The following is a 23,853-nucleotide window of genomic DNA, read 5'->3' as shown; positions in this document are numbered from 1 at the left end:
TACCACTTTTTCATGTCCTCCTGACTGGCCTCAAGGTTTGCCTTCGCCATTTCTCTGAATCGCCTGGTCTGATTGCGTAGGGTCAGGAGGTACTTGAAGACATCCGGAGGGGTCTTTAGGGGGGCCATCTCCCAACCTTCTTTGACTAGGCTGAGGGGCCCGCGCACAGGGTGTCCATACAAGAGTTCGAACGGGCTGAAGCCGAGGGATTTCTGGGGGACTTCTCGATATGCGAAGAGGAGGCACGGCAGTAGCACATCCCACTGGCGACGGAGGGGCTCTTCCAACCCCCCAATCATCCCTTTGAGCGTGCGGTTGAACCGCTCGACTAGTCCGTTTCCTTGAGGGTGATAGGGGGTCGTGAATCGGTAGGTGACCCCGCACTGTTGCCAGAGGGACTTCATATATTTGGAAATAAAGTTCGTGCCTCTGTCGCTGACGACTTCTCGGGGGAAGCCCACCCGGGAGAAGATCCCCATTAAGGCCCGGCCAACCACCGGGGCTGTTACGGTTCGCAGGGGAACGGCCTCGGGGTAGCGGGTGGCGTGGTCCACCAGTACCAGGATGAACCGATGTCCTTGTGCTGTACGGGGGTCCAGGGGCCCCACAATGTCTATTCCCACCCTCTCGAATGGGGTGGTGACAACTGGGAAGGGTTGTAGAGGTGCTTTCAGTTTGCGGCCGCCGTTCCCGCTGGCCTGGCAAGTGGGGCAGGACCGGCAGTGGTTGAGGACGTCGTTTCTCATCTTGGGCCAGAAGAAGTGGGTCACCAGGCGACTGTAGGTTTTGTCCTGACCCAGGTGTCCAGCCAGGGGGACATCGTGGGCCAAATTTAACAAGAAGTCTCTAAAACGGAGGGGCACCACCAACACTCGACTGGCCCCTAACTCCGCGATTCTCTGTTCACTGTACAACAGGTCGTTGTCCCAGTAGATCCAATGGGCTCCGGTGGTGTCCCCTGCGCTCTGGGCGAGGGCTTGCTGGCGGAGTCCCTCGAGGGAGGGACAGGTCCTCTGCTTGTGACGGAACTGTTCCTGAGTGGGCCCCCCTTCTTGACGCCCCTGAGCCAGGCCGGGAAGGTCCTGGGGCTGAGCGAGCCCTTCGGGAGTTTGCTCTGGGGGGTTAGTATGGTCGGTGTCTTCTATTGGAGCGATCGGTGGAGGAGGTGCTGGCCATTCGGGGTCTTCTGGTCGGGGGATGGTACGGGCGGCCATGGACCGGGTGGTTACGCATGCCCAGTCCGGGAGGCCCAACATCCCCAGGTGCTCTCTTCTTTCCACGGCGGCCCGCGGGGATCTCTCAAGATCATTCCCCAGGAGACAGTCCACGGGGGCATCATCTCGGACCGTCACCTTCAACATGCCGGAGACCCCTCCCCATTCGAAGGGGACGCAGGCCATCCGACATAGGCTCTCCGAATTGTCGGCTGAGCGGACGGGGCAGAGAATGTTCGTCAGGATCTGTTCCGGGGTCACCAGGTGACAGCGGACGGCCGTCACACTGGCCCCGGTGTCACGTAGGGCTTCGGCCCGGTGCCCATTAATGTTCACCCATTGACTATATTTTCTGGTGTTGGCGGGTAGGGGAGCCCGCGGGACCATGTCTCTTCCCCCTAAGCACGCTAGGACCATGGCGGCCGGCTCCCATTCTTGTGGCTCCTGTTCGCCTTCTTCCTGTTCTTCGGATATTTGTTCTCCCCCCAGGACGGCGGCAGCTACCTGGCGGGGTCTCGGAGTTTGGTTCTGGGGACAGTTCGGGTCATTGGCGTAGTGGCCTACTCGCTGGCATCTGTGACACGTGACATTGGCTCGGAACCCCGGGCGTACCGGGGGGTTGCCTCGGTTGGCCGGGGACGGGGTGCTGGCAGCGGGAGCGGCCGGGACGGTGTCTCTTCCTCGCCCCTGGCCTCCTCCTCCTACTCGGGGATGGTGCTGACCTTGGTTGTTCCGGTTCTGTTCGTGCGTCCCACTCCGGCCCACTCGGGTGCTTTCCCACCGATCAGCCTCGGCGGCGAGCTGCCGTGGGTCCGTCAATTTACTGTCGAGGAGGTGCTGCCTGAGCTCGACGAAGCAGTTGTTAGAGAGATGCTCCCACACCATGAGATTAAAAAGTTGCTCGTAGGTCGACACATGGCTGCCCTTGATCCAACCCTCGAAGGCTCGGCTGAAATAGTTTACATATTCCACCCAAGTGGTACCCGGGATCCGGGTGCAGTCTCGGAACCTCTGGCGGTACATTTCGGGTGTGAGCCCATACCGGGTGAGGAGGGCAGCCTTCATGTGGTCATAGGAGGTCATCAGATGGTCTGGGAGCTGTAGCAGGGCATCACGGCCTTCATTGACGAACCTCCCCCATAGACCGGCTCCCCAGTCACTTCGATCGATCCGGTGGGAGGTCATGGCGATCTCGTAGGCCTTGAACCACTGTTGTATGACGTCATCTCGGAAATACTCTCGAACGACATCCTTGGGGATGTGTACTTTCTTTTCTGTCGCTCCTGGGGTGCGCGGTTGCTCGGGCACCCCCAGTTCTTTGTTCTGCTTCCGTAGGTCTATTTCTGCTAGTTAGCGCTCGTGTTCGTACGCCAATCTTTTTTCTTCGAGCTCTCTCTGCCTCTGTTTTTCTTCCCGTTCTTCTCGGAGCCGCAGATGTTCTAGGCTCAGTTTTTGTTCGGCTAATTTGAGTTCACCGTCCATTTTGAGCCGGGCCATTTCCAACTCATGTAGTCTGCTTTTTTCTCTCTCTCGGATCTCTTCCTGCGAGAGACCCGTCCTTTGCTCTTCGGGAGCCGTGGTGTTCCTCTCTGATGCTGCAATGTTTTGGTCCGGGGGTCTGACGGCCCCGGTTTCCGCCCACGACTCAATGGCGTGCTTGAAATCGTCTTTAATACTCAGACCGGTGGTAGCAATGCCCAGTTCAATGCAGAATTGTTTCAATTCACGATGGTTGTACTCTTCCAATTTCTCCATCTGGAATTTCTCGGTGGATCCGCTCTCTTGGGTTGTCATTGTGGTTTTGTCGTGGGGTGAGCTACTCTCTGTACGATTACGCATTGGTTCGGATCCCACCACTGCCACCAATGTTAGACGGACCGGGAGGGTCGGCCGAGGACAAGAGGAGAGGTCTCCGGGGAGAGCCGTCTCCAGCGATCGTACAGACGAGTAACTTCCCCCCCCACAGACGGACACCACACAAAGATAAGGTTTACGTTCTTTATAGGCAAACTTAAGGTACGGTAGAATGGTACAAGGAGGTCTGGACTCAGGGGTCCCCTCAATTCTAGTCTCTCGGATGGGAAGGGGGTAGCGGGACAGTCTTGTTACCAATCGGGCAAAGGTGATGATATGATGGATAGCTCACAATCCTCGAGCTCGGCGTTCTAGATGGTCGGGCCGCGGCAGCGCCGGCAGGTCCCGAGATGATCGTAGGTAGCGACGGTCCGCGGCGGCGCCAGCAGGTCCCGGTGAAGATGGTAGATACAACGGTCCGCGGCAGCGCCAGCTGGTCCCGACGAGGATGAAGGATTCAGAAGATTGCGGCAGCGCCGGCAGGCAAGACGATAGTTCTCAAGGCGGGGCTACGGCAGCGCCAGTAGTCCGTCAAGGATGAGTTCTTCACGGTGTCTCTCGACTCCAGGATACAACTGCCTTCCTGCTCTGGAGCTGCCCCAGTTATAGGTCTGGCGCCCTTTGATGTCCGGACCCTCGCACTTGGAGGTCGGGAGGTCCAGGATGAGGGAGTCCAGACACCCAGCAGGGGGGTGGAGCCAGCGCCCGGGGGAGCTGGGGGCGATCGGCACCTGGCGGGGGAGAGCCATCGACACTTCTTTCTCCCATCAACCTGCCAAGTGGTCCGTTCACCTCCTGGGTGAATGGTGGTGCCGGGATGTCGGGGCCTGGCCAGGCCCAGGGTTAGGGTCGAGCCGAGGCCACGCGGCCTCGTGGTGCAGTGTCCAAGATGGCGGCCGGTCCGGGCGAGGGAGCCGGTAGTGGTTCGGCCCCATGATACAGAGATGTCCGGGGGCAGGAGTCCCATATGAGACGGGGTGCGGATTGCTTCTGTGGGTAATACCTGGTGGGCCGGGGCTCGGGCCCTGTCATGCGGGGAGGGAGCAAGCCCTTCATGTGGCCTGTCCAACACTCACCTTGACTCAGTTGTTCCTGCACATGCACAGTCTCACCATGACTCAGTTGTGAGTGCACATGCGCAGTCTCACCATGACTCAGTTGTTCCTGCACATGCGCAGTCTCACCGTGACTCAATTGTGAGTGCACATGCACAGTCTCACCATGACTCAGTTGTGAGTGCACATGCGCAGTCTCACCGTGACTCAATTGTGAGTGCACATGCACAGTCTCACCATGACTCAGTTGTTCCTGCACATGCACAGTCTCACCATGACTCAGTTGTGAGTGCACATGCGCAGTCTCACCGTGACTCAATTGTGAGTGCACATGCACAGTCTCACCAGGACTCAGTTGTGAGTGCACATGCGCAGTCTCACCGTGACTCAATTGTTAGTGCACATACACAGTCTCACCTTGACTCAGTTGTGAGTGCACATGCACAGTCTCACCATGACTCAGTTGTGAGTGCACATGCGCAGTCTCACCGTGACTCAATTGTTAGTGCACATACACAGTCTCACCTTCACTCAGTTGTTCCTGCACATGCACAGTCTTACCATGACTCAGTTGTGAGTGCACATGCACAGTCTCACCGTGACTCAAGTGTTAGTGCACATACACAGTCTCACCTTGACTCAGTTGTTCCTGCACATGCACAGTCTCACCATGACTCAGTTGTGAGTGCACATGCGCAGTCTCACTGTGACTCAATTGTTAGTCCACATACACAGTCTCACCTTGACTCAGTTGTTCCTGCACATGCACAGTCTCACCATGACTCAGTTGTGAGTGCACATGCGCAGTCTCACCGTGACTCAATTGTTAGTGCACATACACAGTCTCACCTTGACTCAGTTGTTCCTGCACATGCACAGTCTCACCATGACTCAGTTGTGAGTGCACATACACAGTCTCACCTTGACTCAGTTGTGAGTGCACATGCGCAGTCTCACCGTAACTCAATTGTTAGTGCACATACACAGTCTCACCTTGACTCAGTTGTTCCTGCACATGCACAGTCTCACCATGACTCAGTTGTTCCTGCACATGTACAGTCTCACCATGACTCAGTTGTGAGTGCACATGCGCAGTCTCACCGTAACTCAATTGTTAGTGCAAATACACAGTCTCACCTTGACTCAGTTGTTCCTGCACATGCGCAGTCTCACCATGACTCAGTTTTTCCTGCACATGCGCAGTCTCACCATGACTCAGTTGTTCCTGCACATGCACAGTCTCACCATGACTCAGTTGTTCCTGCACATGCACAGTCTCACCATGACTCAGTTGTTCCTGCACATGCGCAGTCTCACCATGACTCAGTTGTGAGTGCACATGCACAGTCTCACAATGACTCAGTTGTGAGTGCACATGCGCAGTCTCACCCTGGCCCAGTTGTGAGTGCACCTTGACTCAGTTGTGAGTGCACATACACAGTCTCACCTTGACTCAGTTGTGAGTGCACATGCACAGTCTCACCATGACTCAGTTGTGAGTGCACATGAGCAGTCTCACCCTGACCTAGTTGTGAGTGCACCTTGACTCAGTTGTGAGTGCACATACACAGTCTCACCTTGACTCAGTTGTTCCTGCACATGCGCAGTCTCACCATGGCTCAGTTGTTCCTGCCTGCACATATACAGTCTCACCTTGACTCAGTTGTTCCTGCACATGCGCAGTCTCACCTTGACTCAGTTGTGAGTGCACATGCGCAGTCTCACCATGACTCAGTTGTGAGTGCACATGCGCAGTCTCTCCTTGACTCAATTGTTAGTGCACATGCGCAGTCTCACCCTGACTAAGTTGTGAGTGCACATGCGCAGTCTCTCCTTGACTCAATTGTTAGTGCACATGCGCAGTCTCACCCTGACTCAGTTGTGAGTGCACATGCGCAGTCTCACCCTGACTCAGTTGTGAGTGCACCTACAGAGTCTCACCTTGACTCAGTTGTGAGTGCACATACACAGTCTCGCCATGGCTCAGTTGTTCCTGCACATGCGCAGTCTTACCTTGGCTCAGGCGCGTGGGTTGCCTCACCGGAAGGCCGTCGATGGCACAGGCATTGCCGCATGGGTACAGGGTCAGGGTTCCCCGATGGTTCTCGATGTAGCAGTGCTCTGGGGCGATGCCAGGGCCCTGCAGGATGATGTCTTTGACGGCATTTCCAATGGTCGTCCTCCCTGCAGACAGAGTCAGAAATGATAACAAGGGTTGAGACGAGCAAGAAGGCAGATGTCACAACACAACAGAAGAGTTTTAAGGACACATAAAAGGGTCAAGAAGGGCGAAGGGAGAAAATAGTCCAGCACTAGTAAAAGGGCAAGAAGGACGGTATCAGCATAGAAGAAGAATGATGAGTGGGAGAAGATGAAGGGTGCTAAGCTGCAATATAGTGCACCAACGCGATACCCTTGGAATACTGCAACATCACGTTCCAAACATACTGCATTGCTATGACCTCTGAACTATAGTGGTAGCTATGAATAGGCCGGCTCATCTGTTGGAGGTGAGGGGCTTCGCCCCACCTAAATGCCCGAGCCTCGAGATGAAAAATAAAACGGTAATTCATCATTATCATTTTATTTCTCATCCTGACATCCTCCCATCCTGAAAGAGCGTCGGGACAGGGGCAGGGTCGCTGCTGAATGACAGCAGCAGGGGGCGGGAGGAGGGTGGGTTGCATGTATGTGTCATTTTCAAAGTCTTACGACGGCCCGCCAGACATGCTCACTTTGAAACCTCTAACACAGCTTAAGACAGCTAGGTCAGAGCAACTGCAGGCCTCCAGGGTGCTCCCTCCAATCAGGGCACTGCTCTCATGCTGGTGAGAACAGCGCCCTGATTGGTCAAGAGAGTTTCCTGGTGGATGCAGCACGAGGAGGTCAAGAGCAGGAGGTCCTGTTGTCAGATAAGTGTTTCTTTTAATATATTTTAAGTTTATATTTGCGGGCACGCCTGCCCGTTTATTTTGATATTTTTTTATTTTATATGATCGCGCTCACTGCTCTACAGTGTCAAGGAGATAATACATTCATCAATTAAAATCATTAACAAACAATATAACAGCAGCAATAAAAGAAAAAACTGGCCTGCGGGATGGCAGCTAGAAAAGGTCACATACATTCCATATGAATGAATGAATGAATGTTGGATTTATAGAGCACGTAGTTACCCGGAGGCGTCCCAGCGCTGTACCACTGGGGAACCCATCCTGGCTTTCCCTGTGAGATGGTCCCTTTACTGGGCATCCCCAAGGTGCAGCCAGGCATCCCTGGCGGTGATGGGGCCGGAGTGAAGATTAAGCAAGCTATTGCCCAGAGTTGCAGCGTGGGACCCCATGGTTAGAGTGGCACCGAGGCGAGATTTATCGGGCCCGCTGACATTGGTCCTGCACCCGGCCACGTCGGGAATTGAACCCTGGTCCCGGGCCGACCTCTGCCTCCGCGTCTGCCGCCTCTAACACTTCTCCACAACATTATAAACATTCCAAACTCTGTCAATTCCAGCTGCTGCTACCCACATGAAGTGAACAAATACAGCTCATCACCATAAAATGCTACAAAATGGTGTCCAAATCCTCATAGTTGCTATAAAAATACTGCACTGTACTGTAGCAAAGAAACTGCATTGCAATAGAATACTGCTGTATGGTGAGTCAAAGACACAGCATTGCTATAAAATACTACACTATAGTGTTCCATATCCAAAGCGTTGCCATATAACGACTGTGGTACACTTTGCCAAACTACCTTATCATTGCATTATTGCATGTCGGGCACAGTCAAAACCATATAATACTGAATTGTAGTGTCTAAGACACATCACCACCATAAAATGTGCAATGGAATGTAGATACAGTCTGTAGTGGGTCCGAAGGCAAACACATTGCAGACTGTACTTATCTGCAAACTCAAAATGGGCTTGACTGAAATATTTAAACTAGAAATCAAAACAAACAAGCATTTCCAAAGCCAACAGGACTATCCTTTGGGGATCTATTGGCTTTGCCAATGCCTTTTGGCAAAATTGTACGGCTTAATGCTTTGTATCATGACCAAAAGGAAAAAAAAAGCGCAAAAAGGGTGCAATGCTGTGTTATTTAGTAGAGATTCATGTATGCATAATGAAGTGTGCATGCACAAGCGTCATTAAAACATGTGCACGCCTACATAATGACGTGGGCGCATTTTTTTCCTAACTCATCGATCCGAGATGGCTTGGTAAATGAACAATTTGAATCAGAAGTACTGCAATAGCGCTTTTGTAAAAGGATAAGGGGCCAGCAGAAATTTGCTGCCATGTCTCCCTCACATATAAAAAATAATTTGGAGCATGAGGGATAAGGATAGTTTTACCAGTGGGAGAAGCACATGAGAAACAGCTTGCAACAGGAGGAAGACAGAAGCATGTGGAAAGTGCATGAGGGAGAGAGCTGGAAAACAAGTATTCTCAGGGGGTGCTTAAGCAAAAAGAATACAACAGTTCTCTAAAAGTGAACAGTGAAAGTATACAAGTCAAACAAGCCAAAGGATGGTAAAGAGTCTATGCTACAGGGGAGGAACAAACACAAGAACAAGATGCACAAGGAAAGCCATCGACTATGAAACAAAACATGAGAGTGACAATGAAGCCATCCAATGGTAAGCAATGGCAGAGCTGTAAGTCCACTGTAAGTTCTTGGTAAGCCTACAAAAGGTGTTTTCCAACCAGACAGCTTGCACTGACTGGTAGATAAAACCTAAAAAGCTACCTGCTAGGTTGGGTTTCAAGATACAAATTCAATAAGCTTTGACAAAGCTAATAGGTTTGGCCTTAGCAGGGTGGCATAGTGGTTATTATTTACTTTATATTGAAAACAAATATGTGCCACAATTATACAAAGAATAAAAAACACCACTGCCTAAACATGCAGGCATAGGTTAAAAATTACTTGCGTATGGAACAGGTAATCTTTAAGAAAAAAAGGAAAAGAAGGAAAGAGCAAAAGCACTGGCAAAATAAAGTACTAGCTTACCAGCCAGGGCACTGAAGTGCACTTTATTTTAGGTGAATGTGCATATGTGATGAGGAAAAATCCTTCACTCACAGTGCAAGAGAAACAGTGACTGAAGTGCCCTGCTACATTTCTCCCTTATCTTTTCTTATTGTGGCCAATAGGAAAATGAAATAAACAGCTGAAAAGATCAGTGAATGAAGACTGCTTGCACAAAGTCCATCTAGGTATGTAGCTATGTGTTTCTATTTTTTGTTTATGATTTATTGATGATTTTTTAAGTATATGAATCCAAATAGCTATACTGTCTCTAGGTCAGACCTAAACATTATTTGGTTGTGCACGTGGCGAGAAAGCAAGGCGGGGGAGAAGTACACTAGGGTGAGCGCATCATTGAGGGGGCAGTGGAGAAGCACATGGGTGAAAGAGGGCAACACAGAGCAAACAGAAGTAAACATGGGAGACGGCTGGAAAACACAGGCTCTCTCATGGAGTGTTTAACCAAAAAGAGAAAGAGTAGTGCTTGAAAAGCAAGCAGTGGGAGGACACAAGTAATTGGGCCATGCATAAGGGGAAGGAAACTCCACACAAACTAAGAAAAATAAAAAGCAAGTAAATCAGATTGACAATAAAGCTAATCAATGGTAAGAAATGAATAGGCTCCAAGTCCACTGTAAGCTGAAAATAGGTCTTTTCACAAAAAGACAACGTGTATGCCTGGCAGGCAAGTACTAATCATATGTACACAGACAAAAACTACCCAACAAGAACTACAGACAGAGAGAGTGTCCAGATCATGTGCATAGAAACAGAAGTTGCCCATCCAGAGGGGCAGGTAGAGAAACATCTTGAGCTATGCATGCACTGACAAGATTGCCCAATCACTGGGGCTGACCTAGAAACTGACTAAATCATGCATTAACAGATTAAAAATGCTAAACATAAGTGCAGAGACAGACACAGCACAAAGCGTGGGTACAGAAAGAGAGATAAATAAGTATTGGAAAAGATTACAGGTCAGTTGTTTGACACCAGCCTTATCGCTTTGTCAATGCTTATTTTGTTTCATCATGGTTTCTGCAAAACCTTATGGTTGGAGAAGCTGCTGGGTCCCTGACAATTTGAAACAAGCATTTGCAATGCAATAGGTCTCGCATTAGGAAATTTTGAGCTATTGGTATTGTAAATGAATTTTTTGTTTTTGTTTCTGAAAATAGCGAAATTAATAGCTTTGTCATTGACAATGCCAATAGTTATAACTTTTGTAAATAGGACACCTATAGCCTTTGTAATGCAAAATGTGTTGTATTTACGAGACTTACATGTATTGATATTACAAATAACAATGGCTTTTATTTTTTTAAATAATTAATACTTAAATTAAAGTTATTGTTATTTATAATGGCAATAGCTTAAACTTTTGTGAATAACTTTTGTGAAGATTATGTTCAGTGTATTTTATTGTGACGAAAATCCAATAACAGAAGTTAAATATTAACATCTTTTTGGTACATTTGTAATAAAGCTTGAAACATTAAGAGAACATATTTGAATCAGATGTTGTTGAATGGTTGCACAGACTGATGCTGTGGTGGTGCTGAGTGATGTTGTGATGGCGAACGAGTGATGCTGTGGCATTCAGTGATGCCGTGGTAGCACATAGTGATGTTGTGGTGCCCCTGAGTGATGCTGTGGTGGTGCGGAGTGATGCTGTATGCTATGCTATGTTTTGTTTTGCTATCCTATGTTTTGTTTTGTTATGCAATGCTAGGTTTTGCTATCCTATGCTTTGATTTGTTATGTTATGCTGTGCTGTGTTTTGTTATGCTATGCTATGTTTTGTTATGCTATGCTATGTTTTCCTATGCTATGCTTTGTTATGCTATGTTATGTTTTGTTATGCTATGCTATGTTTTGTTGAGTTTTATTATGCTATGCTTTGTTTTGCTATGCTATGTTTTGTTATGCTATGCTATGTTTTGTTGTGTTTGGTATGCTATGTTTTGCTATGCTATTATATGTTTTGTTTTGCTATGCTATGCTTTGTTGTGTTTTGTTAAGCTATGCTATGGTTTGTTGTGTTTTGCTGTTTTGTTATGCTTTGTGTTGTTGTGTTTTGCTATGCTATGTTTAGTTTTGCTATCATATGCTTTGTTTTGTTATGCTATGCTATGTTTTGTTGTGTTTTGTTATGCTATGCTATGTTTTGTTGTGTTTTGCTATGCTATGCTTTGTCATGCTATGCTATGCTTTGTCATGCTATGCTATGTTTTGTTATGCTATGCTATGTTTTGTTGTGTTTTATTATGATATGCTTTATTTTGCTATGCTATGTTTTGTTATGCTATGCTGGTGAGGGTGTGTGATTGTGTGTGAGGGTGAGTGAGGGTGAGGGGGTGTGAGGGTTAGGGGGTGTGAGGGTGAAACGGTGTGAGGGTGAGGCTGTGTGAGTGATGGGGTGTGAGGGTGAGGGTGTGAGGGGGTCTGAGTGGGTGTGAGGGTAGGGGGTGTGAGGGTGAGGGGGTTTGAAGGTGTGAGGGTGTTTGAGGATGAGGGGGTGTGAGGGTGAGGGTGTGTGAGGGTGAGGGGGTGTGGTGGTGAGGGTGTGTGAGTGTGAGGGTGAGGGGGTGTGAGAGGGTGTGAGGTTGAGGGTGTGTGATGGTGGGGGTGTGTGAGGGTGAGAGGTTGTGAGGGTGAGAGGGGGTGAGGGTGAGAGGGGGTGAGGGGGTGGTAGGGTGAGGGGGTGAGGGGGTGTTAGGGTGAGGGGGTGTGAGGGTGAGGGGGCGATGGTGAGTGAGGGTGAGTGAGGGTGAGAGGGTGAGGGCGTGTGGGGTTGAGTGAAGGTGTGTGAGGGTGAGGGGATGTGAGGTGAGGGTGTGTGAGGGTGTGAGGGTGAGGGGTGTGATGATGAGGGTGTTTGAGGGGGTGTGAGGGTGAGGGGGTGAGAGGGGTGTGAGGGTGAGGGGTGCGAGGGTGTGGGGGTGTGAGGGTGAGGATGGGTGTGGGGTTGTGAGGGTGAGGGTGTGGGGTTGTGAGGGTGACAGGGTGTGAGGGTGTGAGGTTGAGAGGGTGTGAGGATCAGTGAGGGTGACGGGGTGAGGGTGAGAGTGTGTGAGGGTGAGGGGGTGTGAGGGTGAGGGGGTGTAAGGGGGTGGGAGGGAGAGGGTGTGTGAGGGTGAGGGTGTGTGATGGTGAGAGGGTGTGTGAGGGTGTGGGTGAGGGTGTGAGGGTGTGAGGGTGAGGGTGAGGGTGTGAGGGTGAGGGGGTGTGAGAGTGAGGGGGTGTGAGGGTGTGTGAGGGTGGGTGAGGGTGGGTGAGGGTGAGTGAGGGTGTGTGAGGGTGAGAGGGTGTGAGGGTGTGTGAGGGTGAGGAGGTGTGAAGGTGAGGGTCTGAGGTAAATGGTGGCAGGGCAGACATTATAAGACAGAGAGAAGAGACTGCGTTGTGACTGCGTTGGTCAGTTTCAAAATCAGGAGGGGCAGAGTCAGCACAGTCTGCGAGGGATCAACATGTCTAGAGGCAAAGCATAGCGGATGTAGCATTGCAGCTAGCAAGTTGAGTGTTTTCAAGCTGAGTGTCCCTAGAGAGATGGCAACACAGCAACAGCATTTAAGGAGCATGGCTACTGTAAACAAGCACGGTAGGCTTTCACCTTCTTCCAGAAAAAAAACGAGAAAGGTGCAGAAGGTGCCGAACGGAACACGGCTTCCCCGCGAAATGGATGCAAAAAAAACCAAGCTCTCGGCATTGCTGTAGCGGGGGGGAGGCGGGAGCGTATTCCTTTGAAGTCTGATGCCAAGGCTCAGTCAAATGGTGGAGTGCGATGGGCACGCAGGGGATGGAGGAGCGGCAGCCTTTGAAGTCTGATGTCGAGGCACAGACAAATGGTGGTGAGTGAAGTGGCTGGCTCTGTGCACGCGCATAGCTCACATGAACTGTGCGCGATCCGCAGGCTAGGTAGACTTTTCTTTTCCCCTTAGTATAATCTCGCCTATTTATCCCTGCGGGATATAATAGGTGAGACCTAAAAATGGCTAAAAGAAAAATAATCTTTTTTCTCAAAAAAGCACATATTGCCCTAAAAATCCTTGAGGGAACTAATTTGCCTGTGAATGTGATTCTTGTGAAAAGGCAGAAGCCAGTCACTCACATTGAAATCAGCCTATCGCTAAAGACGGTTCACCCACTGCCCCGTGCTGCCTGCTGTATTGAATGGAAAAATGTACATGACACAACAACAGACCAACAGAGAAAGATGGCTGACTGAAAGCCCCTATTAGTAAGCATATTCCATATTTTTTTTTAAACCAAAAGGTTTTGGCTAACGTTGGATCTAAGAAAGTGCCAGACCCATTGTTCAGAGATATAAAATGCCCAAATCATGGGTGGAGAAAATAAGTGGGTCGAATCCCAATGCTGCCATACGGTTAGAAGTATATTTCTAAATCATGGAGAGAGACACACATGCCCTTCACCAGAAAATTCAACTAAACAATTACACCAAGTATTCATTAGGAGCATACACGATGGTGCTGGTTTGGAGCCCTGTCTACTAGTTTCACTCTATGTGAAAGCACCTACTACAGTGCACATCTACTAAAGCCCTTCACCGCCACTTACAAAGCATAATACAGCATTCATTAAAATACAGTTGGGGCAGTGGAGTCCCCAGGGCACTTGCACAAAACTTAGATCTCATAGGATACCTGACTGCGCTCCAGGACACCTGCACAAGTCTTCAAGCTTGCAGAATACATGACTGTGCATCAGGACACCTGCATAAGACTTCAAGCCTGCAGAATACCTGACTGTGCATTAGAACACCTGTATAAGACTTCAAGCTTTCAAAATCTCCGAGTGTGCTACAGGACACCTGCACAAGGCTTCAAGCTTGAAGAATACCTGACTGTGGCACAGGACACCTGCACAAGTCTTCGGGCTTGAAGAATACCCGACTGTGGCACAGGACACCTGCACAAGTCTTCGGGCTTGAAGAATACCCGACTGTGGCACAGGCCACCTGCACAAGTTTTCAGGTTTGTAGAATACCTCACTATGGCAAAGAATATCTGCACAAGATTTCAAGCTTGCATAATACTTGACTGCGCTCCAAGCTTTCAGAATATCTGACTGTGCATTAGAACACCTGCATACGACTTCGAGCTTGCAGAATATCTGACTGTGCATTAGAACACCTGCATACGACTTCAAGCTTGCAAAATCTCTGAGTGTGCTACAGGACACCTGTACAAGTCTTCAGGTTTGCAGAATACCTGACTGTGGCACAGGACACCTGCACAAGTCTTCAGGCTTGCAGAATACCTCGCTGTGGCAAAGAATATCTGCACAAGATTTCAAGCTTGCATAATACTTGACTGCGCTCCAGGACACCTGCACACGTCTTCAAGCTTGCAGAATATCTGATTGTGCATTAGAACACCTGCAAACGACTTTAAGCCTGCAAAGTATCTGAGTGTGCTACAGGACACCTGCACAAGTCTTTGGGCTTGCAGATTACCTCACTGTGGTACATGATACCTGCACAAAATTCCAAGCTTGCAGAACACCTGACTGTGGCACAGGATACCTGCACAAGATTTCACGCTTGGATAATACCTAACTGTTCTCAGGGACACCTGCATAAGACTTCAAGCTTTCAGAATACCTGACTGTGCTCCACGAAATCTGCACACGACTACAAGCTTGAAGAATACCTGACTGTGCATTAGAACACCTGCATAAGACTTCAAGCTTGCAGAATACCTGACTGTGGCACAGGATACCTGTACAAGGTATTAAGCTTACACAGTATCTGTAAGTGTTACAGGACACCTGCTCAAGACTTCAAGCTTGCAGAATACCCGACTGTGCTACAGGACACTGGCACAGGACATTCCAGGCAGAATACCTGAATGTGCTCCAGGAGACTTGCACAAGACCTCAAGCTTGTAGAATACCTGACTGTGCATTAGAACACCTGCATGAGACTTCAAGCTTGCAGAATACCTGACTGTGGCACAGGATACCTGTACAAGGCATTAAGCTTGCACAGTACCTGGATGTGTTATAAGACACCTGCTCAAGACTTCAAGCTTGCAGAATACCCGACTGTGCATTAGAACACCTGCATGAGACTTCAAGCTTGCAGAATATATGTCTGTGCTACAGGACACCTGCATAAGACTTCAAGCTTGCAGAATATATGTCTGTGCTACAGGACACCTGAATGAGAATTCAAGCTTGCAGAATATATGTCTGTGCTACAGGACACCTGCATAAGACTTCAAGCTTGCAGAATATATGTCTGTGCTACAGGACACCTGCATGAGACTTCAAGCTTGCAGAATATATGTCTGTGCTACAGGACACCTGCATAAGACTTCAAGCTTGCAGAATATATGTCTGTGCTACAGGACACCTGCATAAGACTTCAAGCTGCAGAATATATGTCTGTGCTACAGGACACCCGCATAAGACTTCAAGCTTGCAGAATACCTCACTGTGGCACAGGATACCTGTACAAGGCATTAAGCTTGCACAGTACCTGGATGTGTTATAGGACACCTGCTCAAGACTTCAAGCTTGCAGAATACCCGACTGTGCATTAGAACACCTGCATGAGACTTCAAGCTTGCAGAATATATGTCTGTGCTACAGGACACCTGCATAAGACTTCAAGCTTGCAGAATATATGTCTGTGCTACAGGACACCTGAATGAGACTTCAAGCTTGCAGAATATATGTCTGTGCTACAGGACACCTGCATACGACTTCAAGCTTGCAGAATATATGTCTGTGCTACAGGACACCTGCATGAGACTTCAAGCTTGCAGTATATATGTCTGTGCTACAGGACACCTGCATAAGACTTCAAGCTTGCAGAATATATGTCTGTGCTACAGGACACCTGCATGAGACTTCAAGCTTGCAGTATATATGTCTGTGCTACAGGACACCTGCATAAGACTTCAAGCTTGCAGAATATATGTCTGTGCTACAGGACACCTGCATAAGACTTCAAGCTTGCAGAATATATGTCTGTGCTACAGGACACCTGCATAAGACTTCAAGCTTGCAGAATACCTCACTGTGGCACAGGATACCTGCACAAGATTTCACGCTTGCATAATACCTAACTGTTCTCAGGGACACCTGCATAAGACTTCAAGCTTTCAGAATACCTGATTGTGCATTAGAATATCTGCATAAGACTTCAAGCTTTCAGAATACCTGACTGTGCTCCACGAAATCTGCACACGACTTCAAGCTTGTAGAATACCTGACTGTGCATTAGAACACCTGCATAAGACTTCAAGCTTGAAGAATACCTGACTGTGCATTAGAACACCTGTATGAGACTTCAAGCTTGCAGAATATATATATGTGCTACAGGACACCTGCATAAGACTTCAAGCTTGCAGAATACCTGACTGTGGCACAGGATACCTGCACAAGTCTTCAGGTATGCAGAATACCTCACTGTGGCACAGGATACCTGCACAAGATTTCACGCTTGCATAATACCTAACTGTTCTCAGGAACACCTGCATAAGACTTCAAGCTTTCAGAATACCTGACTGTGCTCCACGAAATCTGCCCACGACTACAAGCTTGAAGAATACCTGACTGTGCATTAGAACACCTGCATAAGACTTCAAGCTTGCAGAATACCTGACTGTGGCACAGGATACCTGTAAAAGGCATTAAGCTTGCACAGTACCTGGATGTGTTATAGGACACCTGCTCAAGACATCAAGCTTGCAGAATACCCGACTGTGCTACAGGTCACTGGCACAGGAAATTCCAGGCAGAATACCTTAATGTGCTCCAGGAGACTTGCACAAGACCTCAAGCTTGTAGAATACCTGTCTGTGCTTAGGGGCACCTGAATAAGACTTCAAGCTTGAAGAATACTTGACTGTGCATTAGAACACCTGCATGAGACTTCAAGCTTGCAGAATGTATGTCTGTGCTACAGGACACCTGCATAAGACTTCAAGCTTGCAGAATATACGTCTGTGCTACAGGACACCTGCATAAGACTTCAAGCTTGCAGAATATATGTCTGTGCTACAGGACACCTGCATAAGACTTCAAGCTTGCAGAATATATGTCTGTGCTACAGGACACCTGCAGAAGACTTCAAGCTTGCAGAATATATGTCTGTGCTACAGGACACCTGCATAAGACTTCAAGCTTGCAGAATACCTGCCTGTGGCACAGGATACCTGCACAAGTCTTCAGGTATGCAGAATACCTCACGGTGGCACAGGATACCCGTACAAGATTTCACGCTTCCATAATACCTAACTGTTCTCAGGGACACCTGCATAAGACTTCAAGCTTGCAGAATACCTGACTGTGCTCCACGAAATCTGCACACGACTACAAACTTGAAGAATACCTGACTGTGCATTAGAACACCTGCATAAGACTTCAAGCTTGCAGAATACCTGGCTGTGGCACAGGATACCTGTACAAGGCATTAAGCTTGCACAGTACCTGGATGTGTTATAGGACACCTGCTCAAGACATCAAGCTTGCAGAATACCCGACTGTGCTACAGGCCACTGGCACAGGACAGTCCAGGCAGAATACCTAACTGTGCTCCAGGACACTTGCACACGACCTCAAGCTTGTAGAATACCTGACTGTGCTTAGGGGCACCTGAATAAGACTTCAAGCTTGAAGAATACCTGACTGTGCATTAGAACACCTGCATGAGACTTCAAGCTTGCAGAATATATGTCTGTGCTACAGGACACCTGCATAAGACTTCAAGCTTGCAGAATATATGTCTGTGCTACAGGACACCTGCAGAAGACTTCAAGCTTGCAGAATACCTGACTGTGGCACAGGATACCTGCACAAGTCTTCAGGTATGCAGAATACCTCACTGTGGCACAGGATACCTGCACAAGATTTCACGCTTGCATAATACCTAACTGTTCTCAGGGACACCTGCATAAGACTTCAAGCTTTTAGAATACCTGACTGTGCATTAGAATATCTGCATAAGACTTCAAGATTTCAGAATACCTGACTGTGCATTAGAATGTCTGCATAAGATTTCAAGCTTTCAGAATACCTGACTGTGCTCCAGGAGACTTGCACACGACCTCAAGCTTGCAGAATACCTGACTGTGCATGAGGACACCTGCACAGAACATTAGGTGCAGAATACCTGGCAGTGGTATAAGACACCTGCACAAGTCTTCAAGCTTTCAGAATACCTGACTGTGGCACACGATACGTGCACAAGACTTCAAGCTTGCACAGTACCTGGATGTGTTACAGGACACCTGCACAAGACGTCAAGCTTGCAGAATACCCGACTGTGCTAAAGGACAACTGCATAAGACTACAAGCTTGCAGAATTCCTGACAATAACCTGGAACCCAAACCACAAGCAAATGTTCTCCTGGTGCAGACGGTGAGACCACAGACTGGAAACCGAGACTACCAGACACAGATCAGACCACAAAACCAGGAGTTCAGAAGTGTGAGAGAAGCAGCGACTGAGATTTTACTTTCTCCTACACGCCCCATCTACAAAGACATTCGGGATGTCTATTGTTACCCTTGCTAACAGGAAAAAGTAGGCCTCCTGCAAAAACAGAATAAGAAAATGCTAACTCGTTCTTGGAGAGGTTGCACAATATGTCCGTCCTTGTCCTCATAAAATGCAAGAGACAAATGAAAAATGATGGAAATCATATCCGGCTCTACATCCCACGAAGGGGTACGGGTAGGCAGTTCAGTTCCGAGCGGGGGTCCCTCGCCCCGACCATGTTGACTTCCTTCTTGTTTTTAAATAAAGGCTGTTTGTGCCTTCTTGATGTCTTTGACACATGTCCCCCAGCAGGCAAATAAGCCAGTCAGAGGTCACGACCTCTGGCCTCTTTCAACCAGGTCATGTCTTCGCGGATGCCCCTCCTTTCTACAGTCTGGTCTGGGACCTGGCCCCGCCCACCCCTAGTGTCGTTTCTTTAACTCCTCTCCCTCCCGACCGATCTCTCACTCATTCCTCTCTCCATCTCTGTGTCTCTCTCTCTCTCTCTCACACTCTCGCACACACACTCTCTTTCCTCCATCTATCCTTAGCTCCCTGTCTCTAACTGTCTAGCTTTCCTCTCCCCCTATTTCTCTCTCTTTTCAGTCTCTCTCTCTGTCTCGTTCAAAGAGTAACTTCACCAGATAGTTTTTAGCCACTGCCCCCTAGACCCCCGTGGGGGCCGTGCTGATTGGCCAAGGGTCCCTCGGCAGGTGCACTTACCTTCCTCCAGGGGCAGCAGGGTGATGGCTGTGCTCAGTCGACCACTGCCCAGGCTCACCAGGTGAGGCTTTTCCGTCTGCACTTTCAGCCCTTTGCCTGTGTCGATGAAGTCCAGAGGGGTGTTCTAGAAATAACATCCAAAAACACAAATTAGTATCAAGTATTTACAAAGCCAGTGATCTGGGCCTAAACAGTGATGTATTTAATCTCTGTTTTCTGCAAACATATGCAATGCACTTTAAAGGTGAAAGGGAATGCAAAGTAAAATGCTGCTGCCTAAAGGTGGTGTGCACATGTTTGCCAAAATGTACGTTAAAACACATCACAAATATCATTAAAAAAAACACCAAACGAGAACAAAAATTAAAACAGAGTGGTCTACCAGCCCTGGGGCTGTAGTGGACTACTTTCTAGGCGTAGGGGCACATTTCCCAGGGGAAAACTCCCTCGCTCACACAGAAGGGAGCCAGTGGCTGAAGCGGGCTGACCCACTGCCCGAAGCGGGCTGACCCACTGCCCAATGCTGGAGCCTGTAGTGGGCGGAAGCAACATGTGAATGGCCCTTGAACAGACCAATGGATGAAGAGGGATCCCCACAAGCCCCCGTAAGAAGCTACCAAAATATGAAACAGGACAGTGTGCCCAGGGGCCACAAATGGGCACTGCTGGGAGGAGCCTCACTAGGGAATGTTAAAGGAAGCCAAACTAAAGCAAGTCCAGAAGGTACCACACGCTATGCCAGCAGCTGCCGCACCAGGACAGCACCAAGGCGTGCCACGTCAGAGCTGTTCATGAAGGGTGGCACTATGCAGTGCCTGGGCATCCAGGCAGAGCCAAGAGAGACCCCATCAAAGCACAGTGTCAACACAACTACATGAGGGCCAACGATGCCCACCCTGAACACCCACAAAGATGTGGCATACGGTGGTAGGGGCAGGAAATACTAGATTAGGGAAGCGGCAGCTGGTGCCACGCGACAGTGCCTAGAAGAGGTGCTGCCTAAGGCTAGTGATACATGGGGCCAAAGCTTGGAAGTCCAATGATGTGTACTTTTCGGGGCTCTCCCAGGAGGGCTCAGTCTAGCGAGGTGGGGTTGTCCGGGCTGCCAGAGTCCCTGGGTGCATGGTCTGGCTCCGCGGATGCTCCTTGTGATCTTATAACCTTTCATTGTCGAAATTCCTTTTTTTTAAATTTCAAAGTGTTATATTAAGAAATGTTACACATACATTTAGCATTGCTTTCCCTTTGCGGGGTAACATCACACTCCAGCTTTACATGACACTGTACAGGTAAGTTGTCTACATGATCGGATGTCCCCCTTCCGCCTGTCCTACTATGGGGATGATATGAATATCGGGTTGGTGGATGGAGGCTAGCGCTTTGAAACTGCTTGCTGAGACGCAGCGCTCGGCCATCGTTCTGTGATGTGTGATAACTCCCCTAATCTGGGAGTCACGTGGGAGCAGCTCTGCTAGCGCGAGCTCGGGGCCTGCTGAGAGGCGCGAGGAGTTAATCTTTAACGTCGAAGGGGATTCGAAGTCTCACATTTCTCTATAATAGGATTAATAGGACAACAAACACCCCTGGTGGATTTACAGACAATCCTATAAGGATCGCTCGGGAGGTGAGAGGCGCGGTGAGGTGTGCAGGGCAGGCAGGTGAGTGCTGAAGGAATGTGTTTGTCATACCTCCCCATCCTCTTTATTCTACCTCCCCATACATTCCATTTGTTGGTATTTGCCTCACTCTTGCAACCCTTCTCCATTCCCAATCTGCCTCTCCCCTTCTAGCAGCCAGAATCCTGTTTTCTACTCCAATGCCACTCATCTATCTATCTATCTATCTATCTATCTATCTATCTATCTATCTATCTATCTATCTATCTATCTATCTATCTATCTATCTATCTATCTATCTATCTATCTATCTATCTATCTATCTATCTATTCTGTCTATCTATTCTGTCTGTCTGTCTGTCAATCTATCTATCTATCTATCTATCTATCTATCTATCTATCTATCTATCTATCTATCTATCTATCTATCTATCTATCTATCTATCTATCTATCTGTCCGTCCGTCTATCTATCTATCTCTCTATCTCTCTATTCTGTCTATCTATTCTGTCTGTCTGTCTGTCAATCAATCTATCTATCTATCTATCTATCTATCTATCTATCTATCTATCTATCTATCTATCTATCTATCTATCTATCTATCTATCTGTCCGTCCGTCTATCTATCTATGTCTCTCTCATTCTCTTCCTACCCTTCCATCTAACTCCCTCCCCTCATCTTCTGACAATCCCTTAAACTTCCCACATGCTTAAATTATTCAAAAAATTAAGTAAATTAAGTGCCAGGGCCCAGGGTATTTTTCAGGAGGCCACTGCAACTCACACCCCCTGCACCCTGACAAATGAAATATCCAGGGCTCACTTTTAATCATCACACATACAGGAGAGGCATTCCGAAATATACTGGGCCACTTCAAGCTTTAAGGGGCGGCCTCAAAGTGCTATTTTCATAAGTTTCATAACTTTTTTAACTACATGGAACTGTGAAGCGCTGAATGATATTAAAAATGACAGCGCCACCATGCGGTAGACTGACATAAATAAATGGCGGTGTTAGAAATAATTGACAGTGACCACCAGGACAAAACTGGCACAAATTAAGCACTGCGGCCCTTTCTCCTACTCACAAATCCAAAAAATGCAGCATGCCAGCGAGTGCTGCAGATATAGCGCCTTAATAAACACCGGCATGCCTTTCAGAGGCAGTTACTGCGCGGGTGGCGCTATTTCCTAAAAGGGTATTGAGATCTTGACTTGTACCGGAAGTGGCTCGTAGGATTTTGCGTGCAGTGACGGGGGAGACAGTAAAATTACGTTCCAAAATGCAGTGCCTGCAGCTTGTGTTTGAAAGCAGAGAAGCGCTGCTCAAAGTCAAGCAGTGCGGAACTACGTCCTATAAAATGCCGGAGTAGGTCAGTGTAGCGTCAACTTGGACCCAGGGCTGCACTCGGGGCACAGTCACCATTGGTGCAGCAGATGCAGTGGCACTGGGACCCACACTCCTGAGGAGCCCATTGAACCCTGATCATTGCTGTGCTTTACTAAATGTAAATGTAAATGTGGGTGTACTTGTAAAGCGCACTGTGACTCCAAGGAGTATCCTGGCACTGAAGACCACTGGGGAACCCGTCCTGGTGTTCCCTGTGAGATGGTCCCTTTCTGGGTATCTCCAAGGTGAAACCAGGCATCCCCGGCGTCTGTGGGGGGCTGTTGTAGAGATGAGGCAAGCTTAATGCCCAGAGTTGCCGAGTGTGTTCCCTGGTTAGAGTCAGGGCCGTTTCTACCATTAGGCAGGACTAGGCAGCCGCCTAGGGCGGCAAAAGGGCTAGGGCAGCAAAAGGGGGGATTTCTTTTTAATTTTGAAGGCAGTGAGTGCAAGCGCACCTGCTTGTACATCCATGCTGTGCAGTGCACCCTAGCATAGTGGTGCGTGGAGTGGGGGGCGGTACCAGTGTACAAACAGATTCTCACTCTGCTCTCTGCTAGGCGCAACTTTCTCCTAATGTTCATGCATAATCTGCTGCTCACTCCTCTCACTGCTCCCCACACTTTCACACACTCGCATCCCTCGCCCACACCTCCACTAGAAGCGCCTGCATCCACTATTCCGCTGCGTTCCCCACTTAACACGGCGCAGCCATGGCCCGCCATTCCTGTGACCCACCTGACCCGCCCTGCCTTTCTCTGCCCCGGCAGTCCACGAGGTGACAGGCCTACCGCTCCAGCCCTTCCAGCCACGGAGCTCCTTTCCCCTCGGAGGCCGAGAAGGCAGAGAAAGCACGGCGTTGCAGTGACAGAGGGTGCGGGAAGGGGTGCTGAAATGGGCAGCAGAGGCCTAGCTGTTAATTGTGCATTGGGGGAAGTGGCAACGAGACACAGAAAGGTCCAAAATATAGCTCCTTTTATTACTCCACAGGGGATGTTTTCCTTGCTCACAGTAGGGCCCTTGGCACCCTTGCTAAGGCACTAGTAGGCAGGAGTGGGGGTTGTGGGGTCTAAATGAGCGGACTAGGGCAGCAGCAAGTGGAGAATGGTTTGCAGGTGCATGTGGGAGAGGCAGAGGGGCTCGAGGCGGTGGCAGACGAGAAAGGGGGTGAAAGAGCCGAGGAGAAAGACGAGAAACTGCTAAAGAGGGGTGAGTGGAATAGAGCAGACCACGCAAGAACCAGGGACACATCTGGTGTATTAGGGAAGCAAGGAAGGTCAATGCAACACGAAAGAAGCAGGGTGTGAGCAGGAACCACTGAAGGGAAGGAAGGCACGCATAGAAGCAGGGAGAGGAGAAGCTAGTGGGGGATGGCAGGCAAGAAAGAAAGGGTGAGCAGGACCTGGTGAATAGAGGGCAGGGGTGCTAAAGGAAGGGACACAAGTGAGTATCCA

At 49.0% G+C, this 23,853-nt stretch overlaps 1 protein-coding gene across 17 annotated transcripts in view; it reads right to left on the bottom strand.

Annotated features, from left to right (window-relative positions):
- Nucleotides 1-23,853, bottom strand: part of PHLDB1 (pleckstrin homology like domain family B member 1) — a 437,675-nt gene that overhangs the window by 258,871 nt on the left and 154,951 nt on the right. For all 17 annotated transcript variants that reach the window (XM_086956734.1, XM_086956721.1, XM_086956728.1 and 14 more), the window contains exons 3-4: nucleotides 19,397-19,520; nucleotides 6,137-6,307 (exon numbers count right to left, since the gene is read on the bottom strand). In XM_086956734.1, the coding sequence (XP_086812860.1) occupies nucleotides 6,137-6,307; nucleotides 19,397-19,520 (295 nt within the window). The remainder of the gene's footprint in view (nucleotides 1-6,136; nucleotides 6,308-19,396; nucleotides 19,521-23,853) is intronic.

The sequence above is a fragment of the Lissotriton vulgaris genome, chromosome 2_1 (genome assembly GCF_964263255.1).
Source record: "Lissotriton vulgaris chromosome 2_1, aLisVul1.2, whole genome shotgun sequence".
Classification (NCBI taxonomy): domain Eukaryota; kingdom Metazoa; phylum Chordata; class Amphibia; order Caudata; family Salamandridae; genus Lissotriton; species Lissotriton vulgaris.
This window is presented reverse-complemented; position numbering and strand designations above follow the sequence as displayed.